The sequence below is a fragment of the Eptesicus fuscus genome, chromosome 7, assembly GCF_027574615.1.
Source record: "Eptesicus fuscus isolate TK198812 chromosome 7, DD_ASM_mEF_20220401, whole genome shotgun sequence".
Lineage (NCBI taxonomy): Eukaryota > Metazoa > Chordata > Mammalia > Chiroptera > Vespertilionidae > Eptesicus > Eptesicus fuscus.
Window position 1 is genome coordinate 81,430,693 of NC_072479.1, and position 27,116 is coordinate 81,457,808.

Here is a 27,116-nt window from a genome sequence, read left to right on the forward strand (position 1 = left end):
CTGGAATTTGGATGCCTGGTTTACTTTTTATTTTTTATTTCTTTTACTTACAGGAATGTAGTTGGCATTGATGTAGTCTGCTCCTTCCTCTTCGTTCATGGAGATTAATCGCACTCGGCTAAAGTCATCTGTACAGAATCAGAAGAAAGGAAATGTTAAAAATTAGAGTGGAAAGAAGAATTGTCTAGATCCTGTCTTCCCAATATCAAGTCAAAATTGTCAGTGATAGAGTAGGGAGATAAAGCTTGTCTTAGCTTGAGATGTTAGCCATACCTCAATTTTAGTTTCTTGTTTAAACAAATATATAAATTTCTCTCCATCACTATTTTCTCCCACCAGCTCTCCTGTCCTTTGAAGAATTAGATTCATCTTTTGGGGGAGAGTGTGCAGAATATTTACAGAAACTAAAAATTTTGGTAGATTATGTGGAAGGCTACAGCATGTATCTTAACTATGTGATTTCCATTTCACACAGTGACATCCAAGAATGCATTACCTTTGGGAAACCTAGAGGAGAAAATGGAGCTGCATGGGCTTTTTGTGAATGGAATTCAAATGAGAAAAGTAAATTCTGAAATGTGTACAGATGTAAGGTGTTATAATGATAATGCTGCCTAAGATTATCAAGAAATGTTATTAAGGAAAACATTCTTTTCCTAGAGCTTATTCACCCTCTTTTTCTACTTTTCCATTCTGTCTTGGCTCCCCCTGGAGTATAGCAGAGAGGAAAGTTAGATCTGTATTGGAATATATTTTAATTGTCCTGTTAGTACTTCATATTACTTTTTCTTGGAATGTTGCTTTTATTAAAAAATGCTAAGCTACAACAGATCTTGCCAGAAGTTAGAAAGAGGAGGCATTTTAACACATTGAGCTCCCTTTCCATTTGCCGCCTTCCATTGCCAATGAATTGACAGAATTCATTTTATGAGAGCACAGGTTATTTTATCCCTAATTTGGCTAAGACATTTGATCACTAAAGGGCCAAATGGTCAGTCTTTCCTGTTCAGATGCAATTCATTTAAAAGCATAATGATTACATCTTCCTACACACGATAGGATCTGATGACATCATAGCACGGATTCGATCAGAGATGGCCTTGAAGATCCAGACCACAACTGGGTCTGGCCAGAGATTAGTGAAACTGATTAATTTGCATTTAATCATCCTTTGACCTTTGAAAGATATGAGTCAGACCGGCACTATTGACAATCTTACATGGTAGGATGTTTGTGTAACGATTTTTACATCGGTTCAGTGGAAGGTCTGCAGCAAAGTGTGGAATATCCAGTCCAATCAATTTCAACTCCTGTAAGTGACAGAGAATAGATTTGAGATTTCCATACATACATGGTGTGGATGGGATGTTCACTTTAGACCATTCTTCACGCCAGCCTATAACAGAATCATCACACCCCCTTTGCCATATGAAGCTGAAGAGCTCCCTTTTGGGATAGAACATACTTCACCACCCCACTCTTGTCTACTTGCTTTGGCCAATGAACTTGGGTAGGAATCATGTTCAATAAGAAGCTTTAAGTGTGCTTGTTTGGTTTGTTTTGCCTTCTTGTATTTCTGCCATCTGCCGTGAAAAGAACATGAGTAAGGAAGCTGCGAGTCCCTAAATGAGGAGACACGTGAAACAGTCCTGACCCTGACCCATGGCCAGAAGCAGAACTGTCCCTGCTATTCCACAGCCCCTTAGTGAGAACTGTCCCTGCTATTCCACAGCCCCTAAATGTTGCAATAGGTCACTGAGATTTTGATGTTGTTTTGTATATAATAGCATTATTGCAGAAACAGCTGACTAATACAATACATATATATCTTGGATAACCTGGTAATCATTTGGAGACAGTAAGGATTATGTGCATAATTCTCTGGGTGTGGAAAATTTGAAAACAAGTTTGAAAAGAAATTTATTTCAGATTTGAGGAGGTATAGAGTAACTGAAATGTATGCAATTTGCACAAATGTTTCCTAGTCTCTGAGGAAATGTCAGTTTTTCTCTTTTAGGCAATGAGCCTTAGAGAAAGTGGTAAAAGAAAGAGTGAGGAACAATGTAGGAATATTTTCCATGTAATAAGATGTAGGATTGACAGGCACTTATACTAGAGGCCCGGTGCATGAATTCGTGCCCAGGGAGTGCAGGGGTGAATGGGGGAGGGGGTGTCCCTCAGCCTGGCTGGCAATAGGGGCTGATTGGGGCCAGCTGGCCAGGGGAAGGGACCACAGGAGGTTGGCTGTGGGAGCACACTGACCATCAGGGGGCAGCTCCTGCATTGAGTGTCTGACCCCTGGTGGTCAGTGCACGTCATAGTGACCAGTTGACCGGTGGTTCAGTTGCTTTGGCTTTTATATATACACCAGAGGCCTGGTGCATGAAATTTGTGCACAGGGCGGGGGGGGGGGGGGGTTCCCCTCAGCCCAGCCTGCACCCTCACCAATCCGGGACTCCTTGGGGATGTCCAACTGCCAGTTTAGGCCCGATCCTGAGGATTGGACCTAAACTGGCAGTTGGACATCCCTCTCACAATCCGGGACCACTGGCTCCTAACTGCTCACCTGCCTGACTGCCTGATCTCCCCTAACTGCCCCCCTGCTGGCCTAGTTGCCCCCAACTGTCCCCCCCACCAGCCTGGTCACCCCTAACTATCGCCCCCGCCAACCTGGTCACCCCTTACTGCACCTCCTGCTGGCCTGGTTGCCCCACACAGCCTGCTTGTTCAGTTGTTTGGTTGTCCCTCACAAACCCCCCCTGCCAGCCTGGTCACCCCACGCAGCCTGCTGCTCAGTCATTTGGTTGGCCCTCACTAACACCCCTGCTGGCCTGGGATTGCCCCACACAGCCTGCTGCTCAGTCATTTGGTCACCCCTCACTGCCCCCCCCTCCCCCCCGTGGCCCTGGTTGCCCCATTCAGCCTGCTGTTCAGTCGTTTGGTTGTCCCTCACTAACCTCCCTGCTGGCCTAGTCACCCCATGCAGCCTGTTTGGTCATCCATTCAGTTGCAATGGTCACTTAGCCTTTTATATACTGTATATAGACTAGTAGAATAGAGGCCTGGTGCATGGATTCATGCACATTGAAAGGAAATTAATTAGAAGGTGGCTGGCAGGGTGGGACTGAGCAAGACGAGCTGGACAGGCCCTGGAACCAACCTCTCGCGGTCTCTCCCCAGCCGGCCACACCTGGGGTGGCTCTGGGGCTCAAAGGGTGTCTGTGGTGTGAGCGGGGTCCCTCCAGCAAGTGGGGTCCCTCAGCCTGGCCTGAAGGGATTGGGCTGAAATCTGCAGTCCGACATCCCCCGAGGGGTCCTGGAGTATGAGAGGGTACTCTGCAAAGTTGCTGTCATTTGGTAGCTCCTGTGTTGAGCATCTGCCCCCTGGTGGTCAGTGTGCATCACACCTACCAGCCAGTCAGCCTGCCAGCCAGCCAGTTGGCTGGCCGCTTAGTCATATATATATATATATATATATATATATATATATATATATATATTAAAGAAACCTCAAAAATAAGGATGAATCAGTAGTGGTAAGTGGAACCAGCAGTGAAAATAAGAACATCCAAATATCTGCCTGTGTGTATCAGTATTCCCATAAATTCTATATCAGAAGGTGAATTGATAGAGTGGTTTTTCTATAATCTGACAACCATCACATCTCAAAAAGTTATGCTACTGGACAGATGATTTCTAAGCTGCTTTGTCCTGTGTTTGGTAGGAAACAAGGGTTGTTGTCAAACCACTTAGATTTCCCTGGGGGGCATCATTCATGCTGTGGTCTGTGTGAATGGTGCTCTCTGAAATTGTATAGGGCAAGACCAATGCAGCATATCTAGTTATACCCCTCAACAAATTTGAGGGAAATATTAGTAAACAGCATGTGTAACCATCTATAAGTGGGATTATCTATATAGTAATGCACGTTTCTATAAGACTATTGACTGAGGCAGTAGAGAAACCACTTGTACATTTTATTTACTCATATAGGATGTTAATATTGCAAACACGTTTTACTTGTCATAATTATTCCCGATTATTCCTTCAATCATAAGCTGGAGGAATACTTCTCAGGGAGAAGAGTTTTGAGAGTCTTTGAAAGACTTTCAAAGGACGTTGGAGACATTTGATGACATTTGGAGAGACTGAACAATGATATCTCCTTCATGATCTTTGTGTCTTGATTCCAGTGCTCTTTGCAAAGCATATGCTTCAGAATCTAGTTCTTGAAACTCCTGGGGCTTCCACATAAAAAGTTCAGTGTGTGTGCTTAATGACGTTGGGATGCAAGCCTGTGGTCCACAAGGATGAACCGACCAAAATCGTCCAGATTTCTTGGTTCCTTTGCTCCCGTAGCACTATGACTTTTCTAGCTCACAGAATCTCAAGCTTTTTGACCTAAATTGAAGCATTGTAAAGACGAACTATGCTAACTTTGATCCTCAATTCACAAAATTAGACGTTTTTCTATCTTAATCAAAACGCTTGCTTGCCAAATGCCTTTAAATGCCACTGTTATTACTGGTTTTTCCATTTTCAAGGGTTTTCAAATCATTCTTGTAAAAATGAAACCTAGTTTTAGAAACCTCAACTAAATCAGTGTTAGGTGAGGTCCTTTTGGCAGCTTTATGCTCATTTAAATGATGCTTCCGTTGTTTATTTTGGAAATATACCTCCTTTAAAGAGTGCCTTTATAGTCTGGCCAGTGTATCTCAGTGGTTGACCCATGTACCAGGAGGTCATCGGTTCCATTCCCGGGCAGAGCACTTGCCTGGGTTGCGGGGATCGTGCAGGAGGCAGCTGATTGGTGTTTCTCTCTTATTGATGTTTCTATCTCTCTCTCCCTCTCCCTTCTTTTCTCTCTAAAAACCAATAAAAACATTTTTTATTTAAATAGTGCCTTTATAGATAGCTTATCCAAACATCTGGCTCATTTGGGGGTACCCCTTAAACTGTAAGGCCTTGGAAAAGTAGTTCAAGTCTCATTCACATCAGTTTAATTATTTGTAAGATAAGGTTAATAATTTCTCCACACCTCACTGGTGTATAGTGACCACCAAATGAAATGATTACACCCAACAGATTAATGCAGCACTATGGATAATGGTTGTGAAATGTGTCTGTTTGCCTGGCCCCACAATTCTCCATCCTTTGCCATTTGTACTAACAGACCAGCAACTCTTCCCGCAAGTCCCCTGCTTTGAGGACAGACTGATAAGCCACAGGAAAGGGCCTCAGATACGAAAGAAATGGTGGAAACAGATTGCAGCAGAGAGCTGGGGCACATATGGAAGCTGACTAGCTGACAGAACTTTAATTGTGAGTTGCCTCCCTGCGGTAAATGCCCTAAGTTGATAAGAGAGGTTTAATTGGCTGAACACTGTAAAGGTAAATTGCCAGATCTGAATTGCAGCAAAGCAGGAACCGCATGTATACACAACATGCTCGCAATCTTTTGTACTTCAGCCTGTCGCTAAGTGGAAAATGGAACAACCAGTTTCCAGCTCAGTAGCTTTGCAGTTATTTTCTTTCTAACCATGTGGAATCTCCAGAGGCTTAAAGCTGCAGAAAGTCAAAGTATGAGGGGATGGCCTGAAACCAACATAAGTCTTTTTTGAATTTTCTCTTGCTAGTTTTGATTCTAATATAATTTATCATCATGAGTTTGTTTGTTTTTTTCTAGGCCACAGAGTCACCATATGAATGGTGGTCGCCCCAAAAGATATGTCTACCTCGTAACCCCTAGAACCTGTGAATGTGGCCTTATTTGGAAGGAGGGTGCTTGCAGATGTAATTAAGTTAAGGATCATGAGACAAGTCCTTTTTGCATTATCCAGGTGGGCCCTAAATCTAATGACAAGTGTTCTTATGAAAGGGAGGAGAGGAGAAGGCCATGTAAAGGTGGAGGCACAGATGTGAGTTAGGCAGGTGCAAGCCAAGGAATGCCTGCAGCCACCAGAACTGGAAGATTCTCCTTTGCAGCCTTCAGAGGGAGCATGGCCCTACTAATGCTCTGATTTTGGACTTCTGGCTTCTAGAATTGTGAGAGAATAAATTTCTGTTGCTTACAGTCACCAAGATTATGATAATTTGCTATGGCAAACCTAGGAAACCAATATAGTCACCAAGGCCCAATGGAAGTCCATCCTGTGTGGCTGTGTTTAAAGCATGAAAGTCTTGAAAAGCAAAGCATATATATGTGCACTGTGCTCGCTGTATCTCTACAATCTCTGCTTTGTCATCGCATGGCAGTCTCCTTGTTTCTGAATCGTCACATAGCTGTCTTTTCATAAGGACTTCCACCCTACTGTAGTATGACCTCAACCTTAACTAATTACATCTGCAAATGGCCCTATTTCCAAATAAGGAAGAATGGGGTGCAGCAGTGATGGGAATCTTGGGCAGGTGACAGAAGATGGCTAAGAAGAAAGTCAACCTCGGGAGTGTCTAGCAATAGCTACCAGGGCTTTGGGCTCTAGGATGGGATTTAAGGACAACACTCCAATCACTGGACACATTACTCTACAGGCACTTGGGAACAGACACCAAACCTAGGAAATTAGAAATGAGAGAAAACTCAGGTCTGGAGCAATGTATGATCCCTGGTGTTGGAGAGGGTTCGAGGCAACATTTTTCAACAAGAACTGCAGGTAGGTCTCTAGTGAACTGGACTGAAACACAGGTAAGGACAGTGCAAATGGGAGCTACTCCCAGAAATCAGAGGCCATCCCTTGTGGACTATATGAGAAGTAAAGTAGTTTTGCTTTCATCTTTGTAGACACACATTCCACTAGCATCCCAATCAAACACAAAACACAGAAAATAGTGGCAGAATGAACAGTAGGAGGTGTGTTTTGTGGGCTCTCAAATTTCAAGCTCTAAAGTCTGGCTCTTCAAAACCTTCTCCATCTGAGACATAAGAAATGAGGAATTGAATTTAATCCCTGGTTCCCAAACCTGCTTAAGAAAAGATGTATGTTTTTGTTAGAAGGATAATCAGTCTTTCTAGTAGATTCAAAAATCAGATGCAGAGTGAAGAGTAATTTATTCAGTGAATGCAAATTAGCAACTTGCATAGTTTCATGTATGACTTATAGATGAATTGGTTGTATATATAAATCTAGACATTAGTTTCAATTTGCATAATGCTTACAAGCGATGAAATTTCTCTATGTGGGTGTGATCTTTCAATGTCAGAATCAAAATGAATACAACTATTAAGCATTAATATAAACAGAACAAATAACTGTTCAGCCACTGGATTTAGCTAGACCAGCTGATTGAGCCATCTTAACACCCTCTTGGGTTTCCATTGGAGAGGAAACATTTTTTTTCCCCTTAAGCCTCAATTAATTATCAACTTCAGGAAAATTTGAGGGCTGCCATGTGGAAGGTCCAACATGCACACTGAAGTCAGGTGTGGGAGCACAATGAGTCTTTAAAAATAGAGGAAGATACCATGAGGATGTAGGGTGGGAGGGTTGGGAAAGGGAACTATCTGGGAGGCTGTCAAATTAAAAAGGAAGTGAGTCAGACTAGTGGGTCACTGCTTGAGCAAATGTTAGTCCAAAACAAACAATCTGAGCTTGTGATTTAAATAAAGCAGACTTCTGGAGAGTAATTTGTATTTTCTCACCATGGCAAAGGACACAGTATATCAGGACTTGACACCAACTAATCATATATATGACCAATAATACTCTAAGAACAAAGATATATGAATAAAAAACTTCATCCTATATAATAAAAGGCCAATATGCAAATAGACCAAACAGCGGAACAACCAGTGGGTATGATGCCCACTGACCACCAGGGGGCAGAGGCTCAATGCAAGAGCTTCTCCCTGGTGGTCAGTGTGCTCCCACAGTGGGAGCGCCACTCAGCCAGAAGCCCTGAGCTGGGCTCATGGCTGGCGAGCACAGTAGTGGTGGCGGGAGCCTCTCCTGCCTCCACAGCAGGCAGACATCCCCCAAGAGCTCCCAGACTGCGAGAGGGTGCAGGCTGGGCTGAGGGACCCCCCTTCACCCCCCGAGTGCACGAATTCCATGCACTGGGCCTCTAGTAATAAATAAAAATACTAAACACTCCTTCAAATCATAGTGTGATGGTTAATTTGATGTGTCAACTTGGCAAGGTTACAGCGCCAAGTTGCTTGGTCAGACAGCAAGTCCAGATGTTCTGTGTAAGTATTTTTTTAGATGTGATTAACATTTCAATCAGTAGACTTTGAGAAAGCAGATTAGCCTCCAAAATGTGGGTGGATCTTATCCAGTAAATCAAAGGCCTTAAGAGGAAAGACGGAAGTCCCTGGAGGAGGAAGGAATTCTGCTTCCAGACTGCGGACTTGAGTGGCAACATCACCTCTTCCCCGGGTCCCCAGCCTGCCCTGCCGATTTCACACTTGCTAGCTCTGGCAGTCATGTGAGCCAATTTCTTAAAATAAGTCTCTCCATCTTGCTTTCTCTAAATCCTATTATATCATCTATCTACTTATCTATCTATCTATCTATCTATCTATCTATCTATCTATCTATCTATTGATTCAGTTTCTCTGCAGAATCCTGACCATCACCCCTGAGTATTAAAGCTTGGATGTATCCATACCCCACATTTAGTCTAGTGTTCTCAGTGGACAATTTGCTGTGTGGGACTGTCCCACTTATTGAAGAACATTTAGCATCCCTTCCCTCTCCCCACTAAATAGGTTACTCCCAAGCCATATGACAACCAGCACACACACACACACACACACACACACACACACACACACACACACACACAAAACCACCACCACCACAACAAAAACACTCCTACACATCCGCAAACCCTGCCTAGGGAACTGCCTGGTACTGGCCCCATTGAGAATCACTGATTCAGTGAAGCCTACCATTTTATAGATGAAGAAACTCAGGTGATGAAAAATTTGATTTTTTCAATATTAATTAGTGGCAAAATGGTATGGAGGACCCAGGTTTTTGAATTCCCAGTTTAGTACATTCCTATATCCTTTATAAATTCTATGAGATAAGCCTAGATGTGTTTAACATCAAATGTATAAAAGCCCTCAACATCTTAAAAAGTGAGCATTTAGCACATAAAATTTACAATTCTACTTTTCACATTTCTGAAGCATCTGCAGCTGGGATCTAATCCCTCACTGTTTGGTTATCCCAGTGTCCTTGCTATGAAAATAACGGTATCCTTCTTTGATTTAGCTTTGTGCTTCCAGTATGAGCTGTTCTATTCTGAGGTGATTCTGCCCTCCTTGGCTGCGGTTGGTTTGAGGGGACATCATGGCCTAGGCCAGCCAATCAGAATCATCCCCTGTTATTTTTCAAAATATGAACAAGAGAGTTAAAACCATGGAAACTATACGATAAGACACAGAGGTTGTTAGTGGTCGTGTTTGCCATAGACACAGAGGTTGGCTTACAGTGAAAGAAGGTGAAGCCAAGACAGAGAGAGAAGCAGAGGTGAGAAATAAAAAGAGGTCTCTGCAGGGGCGTGGCCCCTGGTTCCAATCATACTTTTGACAGGGCTGCTTCCCTGCCCTCCTGGTTCAGCTACTCATTCTTCCCTTTGATCACATGAGATAACCTAGCATCCTGGGAATGAATTCCATTTTTCTTTGGTCTAAACTAGTTTGAATTGTGTTCCTATGATGGACAACTAAAATAATATTTTCTTTTTACAAAAAATAAAAGACTAATTGAATATTTTTAATAATAATGCATTTCAGAAGCACAGTAATAGTTATACCAAAGTTTGACGGGAGGTACTCCTCATCCTCCCAGCAAAGGCAGGGATTTAGCTGTGTTACCAAGGTCGTATAATCTTGTAGAAATTAAGAGGCGGTGGCTCCAATGAGGTTGAAAGTGTACCTACATCATAATCTTCATCATTAGAACTATCCAGCTATTTATATTTTCTAAGTTTGGGCTTATGTTTTCTTATAAAACTCTCCTCCTTTCATTGATATACTTTCTGAAATGACATCCTCACCATAGATCTCCAATTCAAACTGAATTTCTGTTCTTTGAAATACAGCATTTGGTGCAACGTCTACAATTTCTTATGCACCTGCACGCAATGGCTAACTGTGGAATTTTCATGACACACGTGGTAGTTAGGGGCTTTGTATCTGATAACATCTAAAGTTCTCTTCCTTAACTTTCCTGTTAGAATTTCCACACCAGGATTCCTCATTTCTTGCAGACCAAAGCTGTCTTTGGCTGATGGGTGGAAAGAAGAAGTTAATGTGAATAATGAGGAAGAAGGAGCTACATTCTACAACCTGCTATTTCACAGGAAAGAGCACCTTTGAGGCTTAAAAAAAAATCTTCAGTATTTAGAAAAGTCACTTTGTGTTTCCATTTTCTGAGATTCCCCTGAATCATGGACCGCCCCCTGTAGAAAGCTGAAGATGTGCCTGTCCAGACTGTGCTATGTGCTGTGAAACGCGTGGTGATAGTCCTCACACTGTGGAGATCCAGGCTTGCTCATTCCCATGCGCTCTGACACATGGTCTTGGACTCAAACAAATATGTGTGCCTCAGAAATAGGAGGTGCTGCCAACTCTTTTCTACTACACAAACCATGTCTGATTCTCCCCAATTTCTTCAAGAAAAGGAAACAAAACTTCACAAGGAAATATTAAGTAGAATGCCAAGAGTCCTATGGGTAGAAGAGCCCCACTGTAGTCTCTTAAATGCCCATAAGACAAACAGATCCATTGCACCCACCATACTGTGGCCCAAGTGGCTTGAGAAACACACTAAAAATCTCCTGAAAGTGAAATTCTGTTTCCAATCTCAGTCGTCAGCTTGCTTTCCCCTGCAGTCTCGACCACCTTGATTTTCAACAGTAGCTTCTCCCATAACCACGTTTGTTCACCTCAGTGCCTGCATCTCCTTTCCTTCATCTGTGCCCCCCGTCCTGAACTAGTAACTAAGAGCTGACATCCTATCTCTGAACCTGATAAGATCAGACACTCCTGAGCCCATCCTGTTTATGATGTAACCTCATTCCAAGCGCTGCCCAGTGAGCAGGGACAGGACACCAACCCACACCTGCCAGTCCCCTTGCCCCATCTACCAGGGTCTGCTTTATTCACTCACCTCGAACTGAAGAGAAAATTTATAGTCAGAGTCTTTGGCCATATCCCTGATGTAGGCGTCAAAGTCGTCCAGTTGAACCGGGCTTTGTCAAACACAAAGAAAAGTATGTTTTAAAAACCCTATCGATAGGTATTGTTTAACTCTCTACTTCTAAACATGAACACTTTTCTTGGAGAAAATAGTTTTGCTTCTCAAAGGTTAGCACTCTGTTTTTTGTTGTTGTTTGTTTTTTGATTAAAGTTACCAGTCCCTACTATATTGTAATTAAAAAGAGAGCCATCTATATGAAGCATTCTTGAGATAGGAGATACCTTTAGATTTTCAATTTACTCCAGCAGTAAAATAGCATATACCTGCAAACTCACACACATACTCATATGTGTGGTTTCTAGAAAATTCTGGTTGATGGGAAAAAAATGGATTAGACCCTGCAGACTTGTAGGAGTTATGGGTTTACTTTACTTTCTATATGATCTTCTTAGATTCAGCATTCTCAGTTATAGAATACTATTATCATACCACCTCACAAGGTTGCACCCCGTATATTAAAGAAGCTTGCCAGTTTAAGCAAGCTTTACAAGTGTAAGGAATTGGGCTGCTGACTACGCTGTCTCCCCAGGACAGAGGCAGGATTGTGGGTGGAGCAATAGATCCAGAGAGCTGCCAGGTTCTCACTTTGACAGCCATGCTTAGAGGTTTGCATATCTATCAAATGATATGCAGGTTCAGAGGTACCATCTAATAAGACATCCAAGCATATGTTTCTACATCTGTAGCAAAAGTTCTCACCTCTTCTCTTGTTTGTTTTTTTTAAAAAAAAAAAAGGATTATGGCTTATTTCCTGTAGTTTTCCTTTTTTTATTTTTAACCTTTTGCACTCGGATATAGAGATTAAAATTACTCTTTGATGTATCAATAATTTGAAATATAAAAAAATCCCATAAATAAGTTTGTATGAAAATAAACTCCAGTTTATTCTACTGCCGCGCTTTGTAAAATCAGGGGTATTTAAAAAATTAAATCCCAGTAGAATAAAGGAATCGAGTAAAAAGCAAGCGAGTGCAAAGGGTTAAATATATTTTTATTGTTGCTAGTATTACAGATATCTCCCATTCCTCCCCTTTACCCCCTTCCTCTCAGCCCCTACCCAGCACCCCATAGCTTCACTACCCTATTGCACATGTCCATGGGCTATGCATATCTATCTATATATAAAATGGAGAAATATGCTAATTAACTGGGATGCCATAAAGGGGCAACTGGACAGCAGGAGGTTGTGCACACAGCGTCAGAGGCGGGGCGGCAGGGGCCTCCGCGCGCCTGCGCTGGGGGAGGGCCTGATCAGCAGCAGCCCTGGCTGCTGTGGGGCCCGTGGAGGGAGGCAGGGCCAGACCAGTCACTTGAGAGTGGGCAGTACCATGTGATTCTGGGCTCCTAGTAAGTATATAAGTTCTTTGGTTTATCTCTTCTCATCTCTCCCAACTCCATATCTAGGTATGTCAGGTTGTTCCATGCCTCCCTGCTTCGGGTCTTATTTTGTTAGTCAATTCATGTTGTTCATTAGATTCTACAAATAAGTGAGATCATGTGATATTTGTCTTTCTCGGATTGGCTTATTTCACTTAGCATAATATTTTCCAGGTCCATCCGTGCCGTCTCCAATAGTTTTCTATAGCTGCTTACTGTGCCTATACTCTACCTAGACTGACCTGCTCCCTAAGCTTCTGCAGCATGCTGTCCTCTGCCACCTACCCCAAGCCTTCTACTCTGTCAGGGTCCACATAGTTGACCTTTCTTTTAGTCTTATTGCAAGTTACTCAGCTTATGTCATCTATGTGTGGCCTTATATCTTCATAGCAAATACACAGTACTTAATAGCCATTTGTTTAAAGTTGTTCATTAGCTAATCTGATAGTTAACTTATTTTACTAGATTTTAAAGGCCACACATAGATAATACATTTAAACTTTAATGGTTTTTCTTAATAACAATAACATTACTGAGTTATATACACCTAAAATATTTACATATGTTATGTTGCTTGATTGATGATAAGATAGACATGGCCAACATTACCCCATGCTCCAGATGAGAGAGTCAAGGCTAAGAGAATCAAGGGAGAAGTCCAAGACCACGTGACTACTGAGCCATGCAACCCTGGCTGGAGCCCAGAGAGAATGATTCCCGGTTAAAAGCTTTTATACTTCAAACTTGCTATCCTTCCCCAAAAATGGCTCAACGTGGGAGCATCAATAGGGACAGCAAGTCAGAGAAAATATTTAGGGGTTAGAAAAAGCAAAAGCAGGAAAGGAGGGAAAAGAGAGACAGAGAAAGAACCAAGAAATAGAAGTATGAACATCAGGGAGAGGATGATGAGGAGAAGGATGAGAAAAAGGAAGCTGGGAGGGAGCAGAGATGAGCAGGTCAAAGATTTAGAGGGAAAGTGGGAAGAAGAAGGTGAAGGAAAGGAGTGATGGGATGAAGATGAGTGGAGATGGGAAAGGAGAGCCAAGGGGACATGGTGGTTGGGGGCATTTGGGGTGAAAGAGAAAAGGTAAAGAGAAAGTAAATAGAAAGTTGGGGAGGGGGGGTAGAAAGCCCCCCAATACATGGTTTTTGGAGAAGGAGATAAGATTGGAGGGAAAATGAGAAGAAGGGAATGAGGAAGCTGGTTTGATGCAATGTTCTGGCTTGTGGGCAGTTTCCACCACTCCTAACCTCTACGGAAACTTCTGTCCACATCCTGCTTCTCCTTCTCCTCTCTGCCTGGGCCTTGGGAGGAGCAAACCCTGATGGAGTCTCCCTTTTTGGTTCTGAGACCCTGTCTTTTAACTGCTCTAGTCTATGCCTCTCTATCTCATTTAACAACCCAATGGATAATTTGGGCAACAAAGTCTTTCTGTTTCTGTCAAATCATTCCTTCCAGGTGACAGTAGCTCTTCTCTCTTTAGGCCAGTCTTGTGTCTCCTATATCACGTGGTATATGTCAATGGGTGCATACTGATTTGAAATAAATTTAGGAAAAAAATTATTCTGTTATTTACATGTGCTAAAATACTATGTAAACTGATGAACAAAAATAGATCCAGAGACAGAGAAACATCACTCAGAATGTCAAACCTCAGGGAAGGTAGGGGACAGTGGGGGTAAGGGGGAGAGATCAACCAAAGAACTTATATGCATGCATATAAGCCTAATCAATGGACACAGACAACAGGGGGGTGGGGGCATGTATGGGAGGTGGGGGGTAATGGGAGAATAAGGACACATATGTAATACCTTAATCAATCAATAAAAAAAAAATAAAATAAAGTACTATGTCACTCAAGGCTATATAGAAATATTTTTGCATCAACTTTTCTCTTGTATTATATGCTCTGTGACTTTTTCCTCGTTGGCATAGATGCCATAGATCTGGCTGGAACCCTTAATTGCCTCAGATTAATTCACCAATATTCTATCCTGAGCAAGTATCAAGGATGAGCTCTATTTATAGATATTCCGCTCTTTATATGCACAGTTTAACTGAAGGCCTGGAGGTGATCATCTAATTAGGCTTTTGAAATCAACTGATGGCTAATTTTCACCCATCAGAATCTTAATTCTTACAATTTAACAGTTCAGTAGATAAGGAAAACCACAGGCTAGCAAGAGCAATTGTCTTTTTCTATTTATTACAAAGATTTCCTGAGGCAGCACTTCTCAAAGCATTTATTATAACATCAAATCTAGTAAAAGCCTCTCTCTGCAATAAGCACAGAACTTCAAAGTACAAAATGACAAAGGTTTTTGTAAAATTTTGAGTGGCTAAAAATTATTATTTTTTTTATCGATTTAGAAAAACATTTCCTTCAGCAAGACTTTGATAATTCTTAACAACCTATTTTTTCTCAGATGTCATTTGGTGATAATATTTTTTTTATTCCTGATATGGTTTCTGTGATACACCCACCTTAGTAGTCATGCCCTCCATATGTGCAAACACACCAACACATAATATCTTAGCCATTTAAATACACAATTGCCTCTTTCTTTCTTTTTAAAAAAAATAATTGTAAGAAGTTTATTTGAGCCAAAATGAGGATATATGCCTGGGAGCAAGATCCCAAATGCTCCTTGCCTCTTGCTTAAGCATCCATTCTATTTGAAAACAAGCAATCTTTTTAATTTGTAACATTAACATCATTATGAAGAACATTTTTAAAGAAAATATTTAGAAATGAAATAGTAAGAAACACTTACTGCATTACATACTTAAAAATTGCTGAGACTAGACTTTAAGTGTGCTCACCACAAAAAGAAAATGATAATTATGTTACAGATGGAGATGCTAGCTAATCCTAGAGTAGTAATCATATTGCAATATATAAATCTGTCAAGTCAATACAGTATACACCTTAAACATGCACAATGTTAAATATCGATTATATCTCTAAAATGAAAACACTTACTTAGTCAGTTTTCTCTTCTTTAAACCATTTTTACTCCTGAGAATTAAAAAAAGAGACAAATTTATCTGGGCAAAAGAATTGATTAACATAATGATTAAACTTGAAGAATTTTAAATAATGACATCAAGCACCTCGATTTTATTTAATTTTCACTAAACATATCTCAGATTTGTTTAATTACTTTCCCTTAAATGAGAACATAATGATAATAATTTCAGATTCATTTTAAAAAACTCTATTAGATTGCAGGAACATACCTATATGTTATATTTAATACTTGCCAGAAACAGAAATCTGGAAATATATAATTTCTTGCTCCTGGTGATTAAGTTGCTAAAGTTATTTTGTAAATACATAAAAATATCAACCACCTTAATTCTCCCAGTTCTATAGGTAAGAAGTAAAGAACCAGGGAATAACAGTGAGAAATAATGGTGGGAGGGAAGATATGTTGGTCTCTTAATTAAAACTAAAACAGCTTTTCTGGACATTTTTGTTGGGTATGTGAATTCGTGCTACCAGTGTTGGCTTGTGTCTTATATAATTCTACTATGGCGTTGTTTATATTCAATTATAAACTAGCTTCTAAGCTGTTTGAGGAATTGAACCAATTACCTGCTTGTTCTTAATTCATTACTAGTCTGTAAGCTCAACTCAAGGTATGCTTCAGTTAATTACAAGGAGGTGCTTAGGGGAATAGTTTTCAACCAATAGGTAAGATAACTGATCTAGTAGCTAATGCTAAAATAGTCTGCTGAAGCACTTCATTATTATATTTTAATTTCTTATATAAGTAATACCAGGTATGATTGTGAGCAAATACTTTTTATAAGTGTTTTCAAGGATCTTTGAAAATTGATGGAAGCATCCAAACTTTCAGAAAATAAACGATCTATAGTAATAACTGGGTGTGATTTGAGTACCCTCGTGTGCCAAAATATTTATTTACATGAGAATTATGCATGCTTGGATACCTCCATTTCCAGAAAGCCTTTAGCAGAATAAAGCACTACTTTCTCGGCTTGCACAGCGCTTTACTCACGGGGCATTTCTCACATTGTCTGACTGTCCATCCATCAGACTGACAGTCTGGCAGCTAGACCATCCCTTCCCCCAGAGCTGAGCACAGCTATTGGAACACATAGTGGGTGTTAAAATAAATGCTTATTTAATTCAGTTAAAACAAACAACTTTGCTATGTCACCCTGACCCTTTTACTTAATGATTCCATTAAGAATTTGATACCTGGACTCCTATAGTCCCACTGGAGAAATGGGACTTTCGGATGGAGAGAAAGTAAGGCAGGACAGAAAACGTAGGGGCATGTCTGTAAGGCAAGTGGTGTTTCTGGTTTCAAGTAGTTTTTATTCTTCCCCAATTCTGAGGGAAGACAATCCATTCAAGAGTTCCTGTCCTCGTCCTCTCTTTGTCTTCTATACTTGGGATTTACGTAAAGGGAACAAACATTCCAGTTTTACTTTGCCTCTCCCTTATCCTCCCAAAACCTCACTGTAATACTGGGCAGAGCTGTACCATACAAGCATTTGGGAGCCTAAAGAAATGCCTCTTGAATAATCTCCTACGCAGCGCTTGCAATGGTAATTCAGCTAGCTTTAGGGTTCCCACAGTTACTTCATGTAGCAGAATGTGAGCATAGATAACTGATGGTTCTGGCAAAGTCAGGAGGCTGCCAGCATATTTTGTGATTGGGAGTGAAATTTTTAAAAAAGAAAGAAACCTTTCCTAACCAAACAGACTTTAAGGGAACCGGGGAAGAAACAAGTGTATGTGGGAGGGTGACACTGAATAAATTCAGTGCTGAAATATTAAGCTGCTACTATTCACAGCTGTGCGGAAATCTGACTCATGGAGGAGAGGCACTGGTGTTTCTTTCTATCTCATTCATGGATTGAATGAACTTTAAATCCATGTGAAATTCTACCACATGCTTTAAGATGACTCACTGTCATACTCTGATCATCATAATTGTAGGTCTTTGTGATTGTGTACGACTCTCATTGTTACACCTAGATTTTGCTGAATTTCTTTAGATATCCTAAGGCTATGGGACATGACAAAAGTACTGAATTATGAGACTCCACAGCAATAGTGGTATAATTATCTAACATTTGTAATTGCTGTGTTCATTCTAAGACTAACCTCATGGGAAATTCATTTTTAAACATGTAAGTTAAGGCTTTGCTAACAATTTTAACTTCAGCACATTATGGAAAAAGCTAGTGTGTGTGCATGTTACAATGAACATGTTGGGTGATGCTTAGGGTATCATCTCATTGCAAAAGATTTTATGAATAACTGACAATACTCACCAGAAATATGGTATATATCCATATAGGATGATACACTTCTTTTAATTTATCCCTATCATTTATGTTAGGTAAGGTTCAATGCCCCATTGATTTCAAGAAGCTAAGCTGCATTCTTTGTAAGTCCTTCATGGTATGACAGTCTTATAAAGCCAGCCAGATTGGAATTCATTGCAAAGAAGAATATAAAGCAATGACAGAGCATGGGGTTCATGATGATTAAAAACAAAACCCCTCCCCAAGGTCTCGATACCCCCAATTTCCTAAGCACTACTTACCTTACTTTCTCATGAGCTAAATGAAAATCGCCCCCAAATCTTAAGAAAAGGTCTTTAGGATTACATCATCCTCTGACTAGAGCATGCAATAACCATGAGCAAAGCTGAGCATTTTAAAGTAAATGTTACTTCATGCTTACAATGTCAACGACTGTGGAGGACTTAGACCAGGCAGATGCAGAGTAGGGAACAGTATGAGGGTGAATGTGGAAGTAAGGAAAGAGAGAGTAATAACACTGAGTCCAGATAGACGATCTGAGATCATGAAAGTCAGAAATCGTGGCAGAACACAATCCTTAACTAAGCCAACTGAGCACTGTGGTTCGGCCACGAATCTGCGACCATCCTGGGAAAAGATTCCAGCAACACTATGAGAAAGAGAATTGATTTCCACACGAACCACTACAGACATCAGGAGGATTTTAGAAAACCGATAGGAACATATCTCTTCGTGAAGTGGGTAGAAGCTGGGCAGTGTTAGGAGGGGGGTGAGTTATTAGATGAAAAGCAGCAAACAGCAGGGAATTCGGGCAGCTTTCTGAGTACTGAGCTAAGCTAGAAGAAGGGATCATGAATTTTACTTTGATATTTGGCATGGCACAAGCCTCAGGTTGAAAACATAGGTTACAATCAGTATATTTTTATTGATTGAGTTGTGTGTGTGCAGTTTACTGAAAGTGACAGAAAGCATGGGGCTCTATGTTTTGCCTTCTGTTCTTGCCTGGAGATAACCATTTCCTGTTTCAGGATTGTTTTTCTACAAACTACTGAAGGGCTTTTACCCCTAACTCGGGTCTCATGTTATTTGATGAATACTATAAGGAGTGGACGTTGAAGTGTTGCTGAAATTTGATCCTGTGTTCATCAGAGGGACCTATTAAAAAAGACATGCAAGCCCTGGCTGGGTAGCTCAGTTGGTTAGAACATCGTCCAGATACACCAAGGTTGGGAGTTCAATCACTGGTCAGGGCACACACAAAATCAACCATTGAATGCATCAATAAGTACAAATCAAGGTCTCTTTCTCTCTAAAATCAATAAAAAGTTATATATATATTAAAAAAGACATGCAAATAAGCATAGGCCAACCTGATATAAGCTTAAAATGAATGGTGGAAAATGAGAAAATCAAATAATTAAGCAAGGGACACATTCCTATAAAGCTGCATTCTAGTGCACTACAGTGACTTTCTGCGGCTTTTTATCTTAACTTATACTCCATTTCTAAAAAAGTAACAGTTCACATGGAGGTATGGCATGACACTCAGGTACCAGTCATTCAAGAACAGTAGCTCATCAAGTGCTTAGTTAATCTTCTTCAACCTCTATTTTCATAGCTCTAAAATGGGGTGACAATACCCTCTTCAGAGTAATGACAATTAAATAAGACAGTTAGACCTAGCTGGTTTGGCTTAGTGGATAGAGTGTTGGCCTGAGTACTGAAGGGTCCTGGGTTCGATTCCAGCCAAGGCCAATGCCCGTGTTGTGGGCTTGATCCCCTGTGGGCGGGGGGAGGGGGGGCATGCAGGAGGCAGCCAATCAACGATTCTCTCTCCCTCTCCCTTCCTCTCAGAAATCAATAAAAGAAATATTAAAACAATAAATAAATAAATAAGTTATACAAAGAGGTTTGAACATGGTCATTTGCTCCATATTCATTAGCTTAGCATTCTTATACAAAAAATCAGCATGGAGGCCCCAAATGCAGGGGGTAGTGCTCTGGGTTTCTCTACCTCAATGCATTTTTTCCTTCTTGGGAATATGGAACTCTGCAATGGATGGAGATGGGAAGGAACATGGGGAGCATCATTTATACAGATGAGAGGCCATTGGATTGACTCAGGAAGAAACAAATGACATGGAAGGAAAGCATGCCAGAACGTCACAAGAAGAAAATTTAATTGGGAAACATTATTGTTAGCATCTTGGTACCATTCACTGCTTTAATTCATTTCACTGATGAATAATTTTAGATGCTGCCAATACATAAAAGAATTTTTCTGTTTTGTTTACTTCCTGAAAGCTAACTTTTAAAGACTGTGTTAGGTAAATAGTAAAAATTAAAATAAAAATCACTTACCAAGGATTAATATAAAATGCCAAAAGATAATCAGTCCAAAGACATGAAGGTAGCAGGGTTAGGAAAGCAAATATACTCCTACGCCTGTGAGCATTAATAGATAACAGACGTAAAGATGAAGAAGTGGCAAGAGTTAGTAAGATAAATTGTGAACAGACATCAGTACATTATTCACTGGAATCAAGTAAAATGAGCACCTTAATTACAATGAAATATTATTCCGTTCTGTGAAATTTAAACCTGAGGGCTGAAGTGCTATAATATTGTCGTCAAAATCAGTTTCATTCACACACAGCCTCTTATTGTAATCAGATTTTTTCAATGTATTTTGTGTTAATTAGTCTGCTATTAGGTGATTACATTTCGCATTCAGTGAAATGAAGCGCTTAAATGCCTCATTAGTTATCTCGAGTCTTACTCTTGGATATCACCCTTGCGGTGCATAAGTAAGTCTATTTTAAGGAACCTGTAAAACATCATTTGGTAGCTGTGGGAGGGAATATAAATGGTGAGTTTACATGTACCGGTCCTGGCGAAGAATCGAAGCTTTCGGGACACTTTCGTGCATTACTGTGACTTTCTACGTTAATTTTATTTTAACTTATACACCGTTTCTAAAAAGTAACCCGTAACACGGAGGCAGGGCATGACACTCAGGTGCCATTCATTCAGGAACAGTAGCCTAGTCAGTGAGCTTAACCAATACTCAGCGGAGTGGGAGCAAAACTACCGAGTTTCACTTTAATTCTCATTCAGACTGCTGGTTTAAAATGCATGGTTTGAAACCAATTTCAGATATTCCAACCAGTTGTAACATAGAACATTCATTAATGCAGATTTAAAAATATCGTATGGTTGCATCGATAGTTATTCTGAGAATTAGCGGGAAATGCTGTCGCCTTGTCACTTTAGTTTTTACAAATCTGCACCGAGATAGCTATTCTCAGCCTGAAAATGCTGGGCCTGGAAAACCTGTCTTTGCCAAGAGTTGATGAGAATTTTCTGGATTTTATAAAAAAGCCCTGAAGTGGAGTCTCTTTTGCCTCAGTTCTCCCATCACGGGTCCCCCATATTTTATAAGCTGTGACTGGTTGTGCAGTCAATACACACAGCTCTCCTGGGCACGTGTACAAATGAATCATTTCCCACGTGAGCCGCTCACCACTGCTCTGTGACTGGACCATTTTTAAGGATGGGCCAGCCGGCAAACAAACATCAGGGAATTCGTCTCTTCATCTTGCAAAACGTGGTAATATGTTTGAACAAAGCTAGAAATGTCTCCTAACTTTTCACCATCAAGGGTTTATGAATTTCTCTCTCTTCACTGGTGAACCAGTCACATTTCAATAGCAAAATTCCATTCGGACTAAAGTTTAAAAATAGCGCAAAAGCATCCTATTCCAACTAGACTTTCAACCAGAGTGGGCCTCAAGTAGATAGGTGCCCACTCAGGGAGGTAGAATTTATCTTTTATATAGAATCCTCCCTCCCTCATTGATTCTGTAGAGTATAATTTCCAGTATCACATATCAAATTTCTTTAATCATTTTGGGGATTAGTAAAAACAGAACAAAGATTACTTACCAAGAATTAATACGAAATGTCTGTGTTTAAATGTGCGTTGCACGGTTGCTTGCACAAAAGCCAAACCAGATCACGTAAGCAGTGCTGGCTTCAGCAAATGGTTACTTAATTAGCCGTGTCATTTGGTATTGATTGCCATGTATGGTTAATTCTCATGTATCCTTGTTAAGTATAATGTCAACCAATTTAATCCCCTGGAAGTGCTTTCTTCATTCTCAAAATACCTCCTCCCTCCAGGTCCTAAATACTCAATAAAGAAAAATGATGCCGTGTTTTCTCATGGAACCTTCTTGGCTTTGATATGTATTTACCCGTAAGTAGGAGTCGAGGGCCCTGGGCTGTATACTTCTGCTTGATGTTTGAACGGAGGTGGTGGCTCCTGTCCCCAGGCACTGAAAGGTGAGCTTAAGCAGAGATGCTGTCTGTGCCACGTGCTTCAATGGGGTTTCTTGTCATGCCGCCAGCCCCCACTTGTTCAGTGTAAGCCCTTCTTGGGCACAGTTATGAGCTGCTGGCCTAACTGATGATTTAGTCCTTTGTTTAATATAGTAAATGCAGAGCAGACTATGACACTTTTGCTACTTCATAATTGTATTAAACTAATATATACCAATATACTCTGTGCAGATCTGACCGTTGAAAGTCCACTGTCAGAGAAATTCTGAGAAAGGATAGTCAGACAAAAACCACTTATCCCCCAAAGATAGTAAAACACAGCTTGGAGCACAAACAGCGTAGCTACGCGGTCTAGAGGCTTGTTCTGAAAGAATACGCACCAGTTGTATGGAAGCTTTCCATCCCTCTCCAAGGACGCAAAATTGACAAAAGTTCCTGCTCCACACTCCCTGTATGAAAGGAATCACAAAATCAACGTGACTGCTTGACGGAGCATTCTTTTACCGCGACATATGAGTCTTTACCGGCTCATCATCATAACATTACATTTTTAAAAAGCTAAAATGAGTTCTATGGGTTTCTCTTTGCATAAAATGCAAAATAGAAAGATAAAGCAAAACAAAACAATTTTTCACAAGGTCGCACATCCCACAGCAAGTTGAGGCCAAAAGGTTTCAGTTCACAATCCTTTCCAAAGGGCACTCAGGATCCTAAATAAATCTTTGAACTATTTGGGATTTAATATTTTTCACAAAGTAAGTTATAGCAACTGTTCTAGATAAAATGAAGGCTTGGTTTTTTTTTTTGGGTTGTTTTTAGAAAATATTCTTCATGGGGTTTTATTTTTATAGCATATTGATTTCATCTCTATAATGATGGTGGATCAAGATGTATTGTTTTCTTCCACCAAAAATTTCCCCTCATGTTGTGATCCCCATTGTATTCATCACTTGAGATGAGAGTAAAAGAATGATACATATTAAAACAGATAGGCCTGTGCAGAGCCTCTTATCCAGAATGTTGCTTATTAATCTGCCAGCAGAAAATATTGTTAACCTTTTTTCTAGAATTGGAGTAAAAGGGTAAACATATTCTCATGCCTTCTCCATCTTTTGCTTAATACCATGCATAAATAACGTAGCTCACTGGGGCTCATGCATCTCATTTTCCCTCTCCATGAAATTGATGGACTTATTCAGAATTGAAGCAGAGATTTTGACACAATATGCTAATTCAGCTATCTTCCTGTTCTTATCAGATGTTCTAAGAATAGTTTTCTTCTTTTGAAAAATACATGACTATATTATATCATATTGTATTTTGAATTACACATCAATTGACTTTCCTTTGTCCATTTCCTATAAAATATAGGAATTTATTTACATTTAACTTAGAAGAAATATTTTTACTCTCCAATTCAAGTGTTTTAAAACTGGGGTCCAAGAATGGAATTTAGGGCTCTATGAAGATATATTTAGCAGTTCCTTCAATTATTAAAGTAAGTAACAAGTCACAATAATATCATCAGTATTTGTGAGATTTGCTAACAACAGAAATTGCAGATACTTTTCTATAATGGATTTTCTGCAGGTATTGAAATATTGTCCATATCACTATGGGAAAATACGAGAATTACTGTACACTTACTACATATTGTTACCCAATGCATTAATAAAGAAGCATACAACACATTTGTTCTTTTACATACTTTGATGACCATATTTTAACATAATTAGTTTCTTTTTCAATCCTATATATTTTATTTTATGCACTTAAAAAAGAAAGCATTTTTCTTGGAAGAGAGCCACAGCGTCATCAAACTGCCAGCGGATCATGTCACAGAAAATGTTAAGAACCTCTGTCCTAAAAACCAGCTGGTTGAAGCAGAACCACTTTTTCCTAAATATTTTGCTGTATGCAGCATTGAGGATGCTCCTGCAATAACACCCTCAATAATACCTCTACCCCCATTACCACATTACCGCCCCCTCCCCTATTGCTATTACGAGCTAGCTTTTGTTGCACACTCCTTATGAGTTGAGTATTATGCTATGCTATTACTGCATTATTGCTCCTCACTATCCACTAAGGTAGGGGTTATTGTCCCCTTCTTTATTTAAATTTTTTTATTTATTTCAGAGAGGAAGGGGAAGGGAGAGAGAGAAATAGAAACATCAATGACGAGAGAGAATCATTGATCAGAGGCCTCCTGCACACCCCCTACTGGGGATCAAGCCTATGACGTCCTGGTTCATAGGTCAATGCTCAACCACTGAGCCACACCAGCCAGGCGATATCTCCTTCTTGATATGCCCTGGCCTCCAGGCTACCTCACTCTTAGTTTTCCTTTCAGTCCACTGGATGTCTCGTGTCAGCCTCTTTTGCTGCTACCCATTTTTTTCTCCATAAAAATCGTAATACTAGATTATTCTGATGCTTAATCCAGAGATTTCTTTTCTAATTTTCACTTCTGGATTTCATCCCATCTACAGCGTTAACACCATTTATATACATACTAACAACTGCCAAATTTATATCTTCAATACAGACTTCTCTCCTGAACACCAGACTTTCACACTGCCTCCTCCACACCTGCACTTGCAGTCATCTCCAACGTAACGTTTCCCAAACTGAAGCCCTGACGTTCCCCGCTCCAAAACCCTTTCATGTGGAATCCTATCTCAGTTTATGACAATTCCATCTTTTTGGTTGGTAGGGCCAAAAACCTTGGAGTTATTCTTGACTCCAGTCATATCCATCCAACATGCAATTTGTTAGAAAATCCTATTGCCTCTCTTTTCAAGCTAGATCTGGAATCTGATCATTTTTCCTTACCCACCATTGCTACTCCTTTGGGTTGAACTACTACGGTCTCGCTATTGCCTGGATTATGGTCAATGCTGTCTCAGTTCTCAGGCCTGCTTTTGTCCTTGCCTTATTACAGCCTGTTTTACATAAAAGTCAAAATGAAAATGTTAAAATGTAAGTCAGGTATTTTTAATCTCCGCTTAAACTCGAATGGCTGCCCATTTACTCAGAGTAAAAGCCAAAGTCCTTACAACTGCTTATGAAACCCTATATGATCTGACATCACTCCTGCTGCTCTCCATGCATTTCCTCTGCTTTAGCCACTCTTGACTTCCAGCTAGTCTTTGAACCTGCTAGTCATGCTCCTGCCTCCTCTCTTGAGTGCACTCTTCCCCCAGATACCACATGATTAACTCTTTCATGTTCAAGTCTTTTCTCACATGTCATCCTTTCAGTGAACTCTACCCCATCCCAGAGCTCATGTCCTCATATTCCCCAGACAGGTACTACCAATCTCTCTTACTCTGCTATGTTATTTTTCTATTACTGTCTGCTAACATACAACCTAATCTTTTAACTTTTACCTTTATTACTTATTGTCTATCTTTTTCACTAGAAGACAAGCTGCCTGTTTTGTATACTGTTACATTCCAAGCACCTAGAGGAGTCAGACGCAAAATAGGTGTCCAAAGACACTTGTTAAATAAATGAATAAAGTTTCTGTCGGCTCCACAGGGACAAATAGGTTGTAAATCAAGATTTGACCCTAAGGAGTATGAAATGTATTTATTTATCTGCATCTCTCCAGCTAGGCTCTAAGTTCCTCGTGAACAGCTTGGATATTTGGATGTCTGATTTTTCTTTGACTATGCCATACATTTATTTAAGAATAGGTGAATGATAGAACTCTGAGAAAGAAGGATGTTGATTGATGACAAGTCAGCCAACTAACATTGGGCAAATATAAATTTGAATCAAATTTCCCAAACCCGGTAGTACTTAACTAGGTAACTGGTTTTGAGTGTGTGTGTGTGTGTGTGTGTGTGTGTGTGTGTGTGTGTGTGTTTAAAGAGAACTTATCATTGTTTTGATACTATAGGGACCACAGAAAGTTCTTGACAATGTGCTCTGATAAGAAATGCATCGGTAGTCAAAGAAATAGGGAATCATCAAAATCATAAATCAAAAGGCTCTTCTAACAGCAAGAAAAATGAAACTGCCTGCAACTCTGAATAATATGAACAAAAATGATGGGGGACTTTTAACGGACCTAATCACAAACTCTACAAATAATTTATCATAAGACAGCTTCAACAGAACTAATGAGGAAAGGGATTTTTTTCTTTCTTGTGGTCTTCACTTATATTAACTTTTATCAATCATTCTGAGTAGGTATAGATTTTTCTTTTACTCCAAAACAACTTTGAAATTATCCAAATGTAATGTATGGGCCACTTAAAATGACAAGATCCATAGATAAGAGGTCTGATTTTGTGTAAACCAACCATCTTTTGCTTTACCATTCCAATGGTAATATTTTCTAAAATAATATTAAAAGTATTCTTAGAAAACATGACAATAGTATGATGAAGACTGGGGAGGGGAGAGGAGTGGGGTAGAGGGAGTCAGTGGGGGGAAAAAGAAGGACATCAGTAACACTTTCAATAATAACGATAAATTTAAAGAAGAAAACATGGAATAGAAGTAGACAACTTACTGCTATAAAAGCATACATGTATGATAAATAAAATATTGTAAAGGCTGTGGGTAAAAGATTAACCAAACTTAACTTACCTAGCCATCTGCAGATGCTTTCTCCTGAGAATGATCAGTGTGACCAGCAGCAATCCAATTAGCAGGGTGCTAAGAATGGCTAGCACTGAGATGACTACCACATTGGGATTCATCACTGTAACTAAACAGATACACCATACATTCTAGTTACAGCTTCCATTACATGGAAACTAACCGAACCCACTCATGGTTTTCCCTCTGATTTTGAGAGCAATGGACTTGTGACAACAACAACAGCAACAATGATGTTTCTACAAGCTGACAATAACCTCTTCTGG

At 40.1% G+C, this 27,116-nt stretch overlaps 1 protein-coding gene across 1 annotated transcript in view; it reads right to left on the reverse strand.

Moving 5' to 3' along the window:
• The window catches only part of PTPRO (protein tyrosine phosphatase receptor type O), a 115,587-nt gene that overhangs the window by 16,660 nt on the left and 71,811 nt on the right, over nt 1–27,116 (reverse strand). The window contains exons 15-21 of the mRNA XM_054718619.1: nt 26,839–26,959; nt 22,617–22,685; nt 20,257–20,340; nt 15,572–15,607; nt 11,121–11,202; nt 1,220–1,310; nt 52–128 (exon numbers count right to left, since the gene is read on the reverse strand). Coding sequence (XP_054574594.1) covers nt 52–128; nt 1,220–1,310; nt 11,121–11,202; nt 15,572–15,607; nt 20,257–20,340; nt 22,617–22,685; nt 26,839–26,959 — 560 coding nt within the window. The remainder of the gene's footprint in view (nt 1–51; nt 129–1,219; nt 1,311–11,120; nt 11,203–15,571; nt 15,608–20,256; nt 20,341–22,616; nt 22,686–26,838; nt 26,960–27,116) is intronic.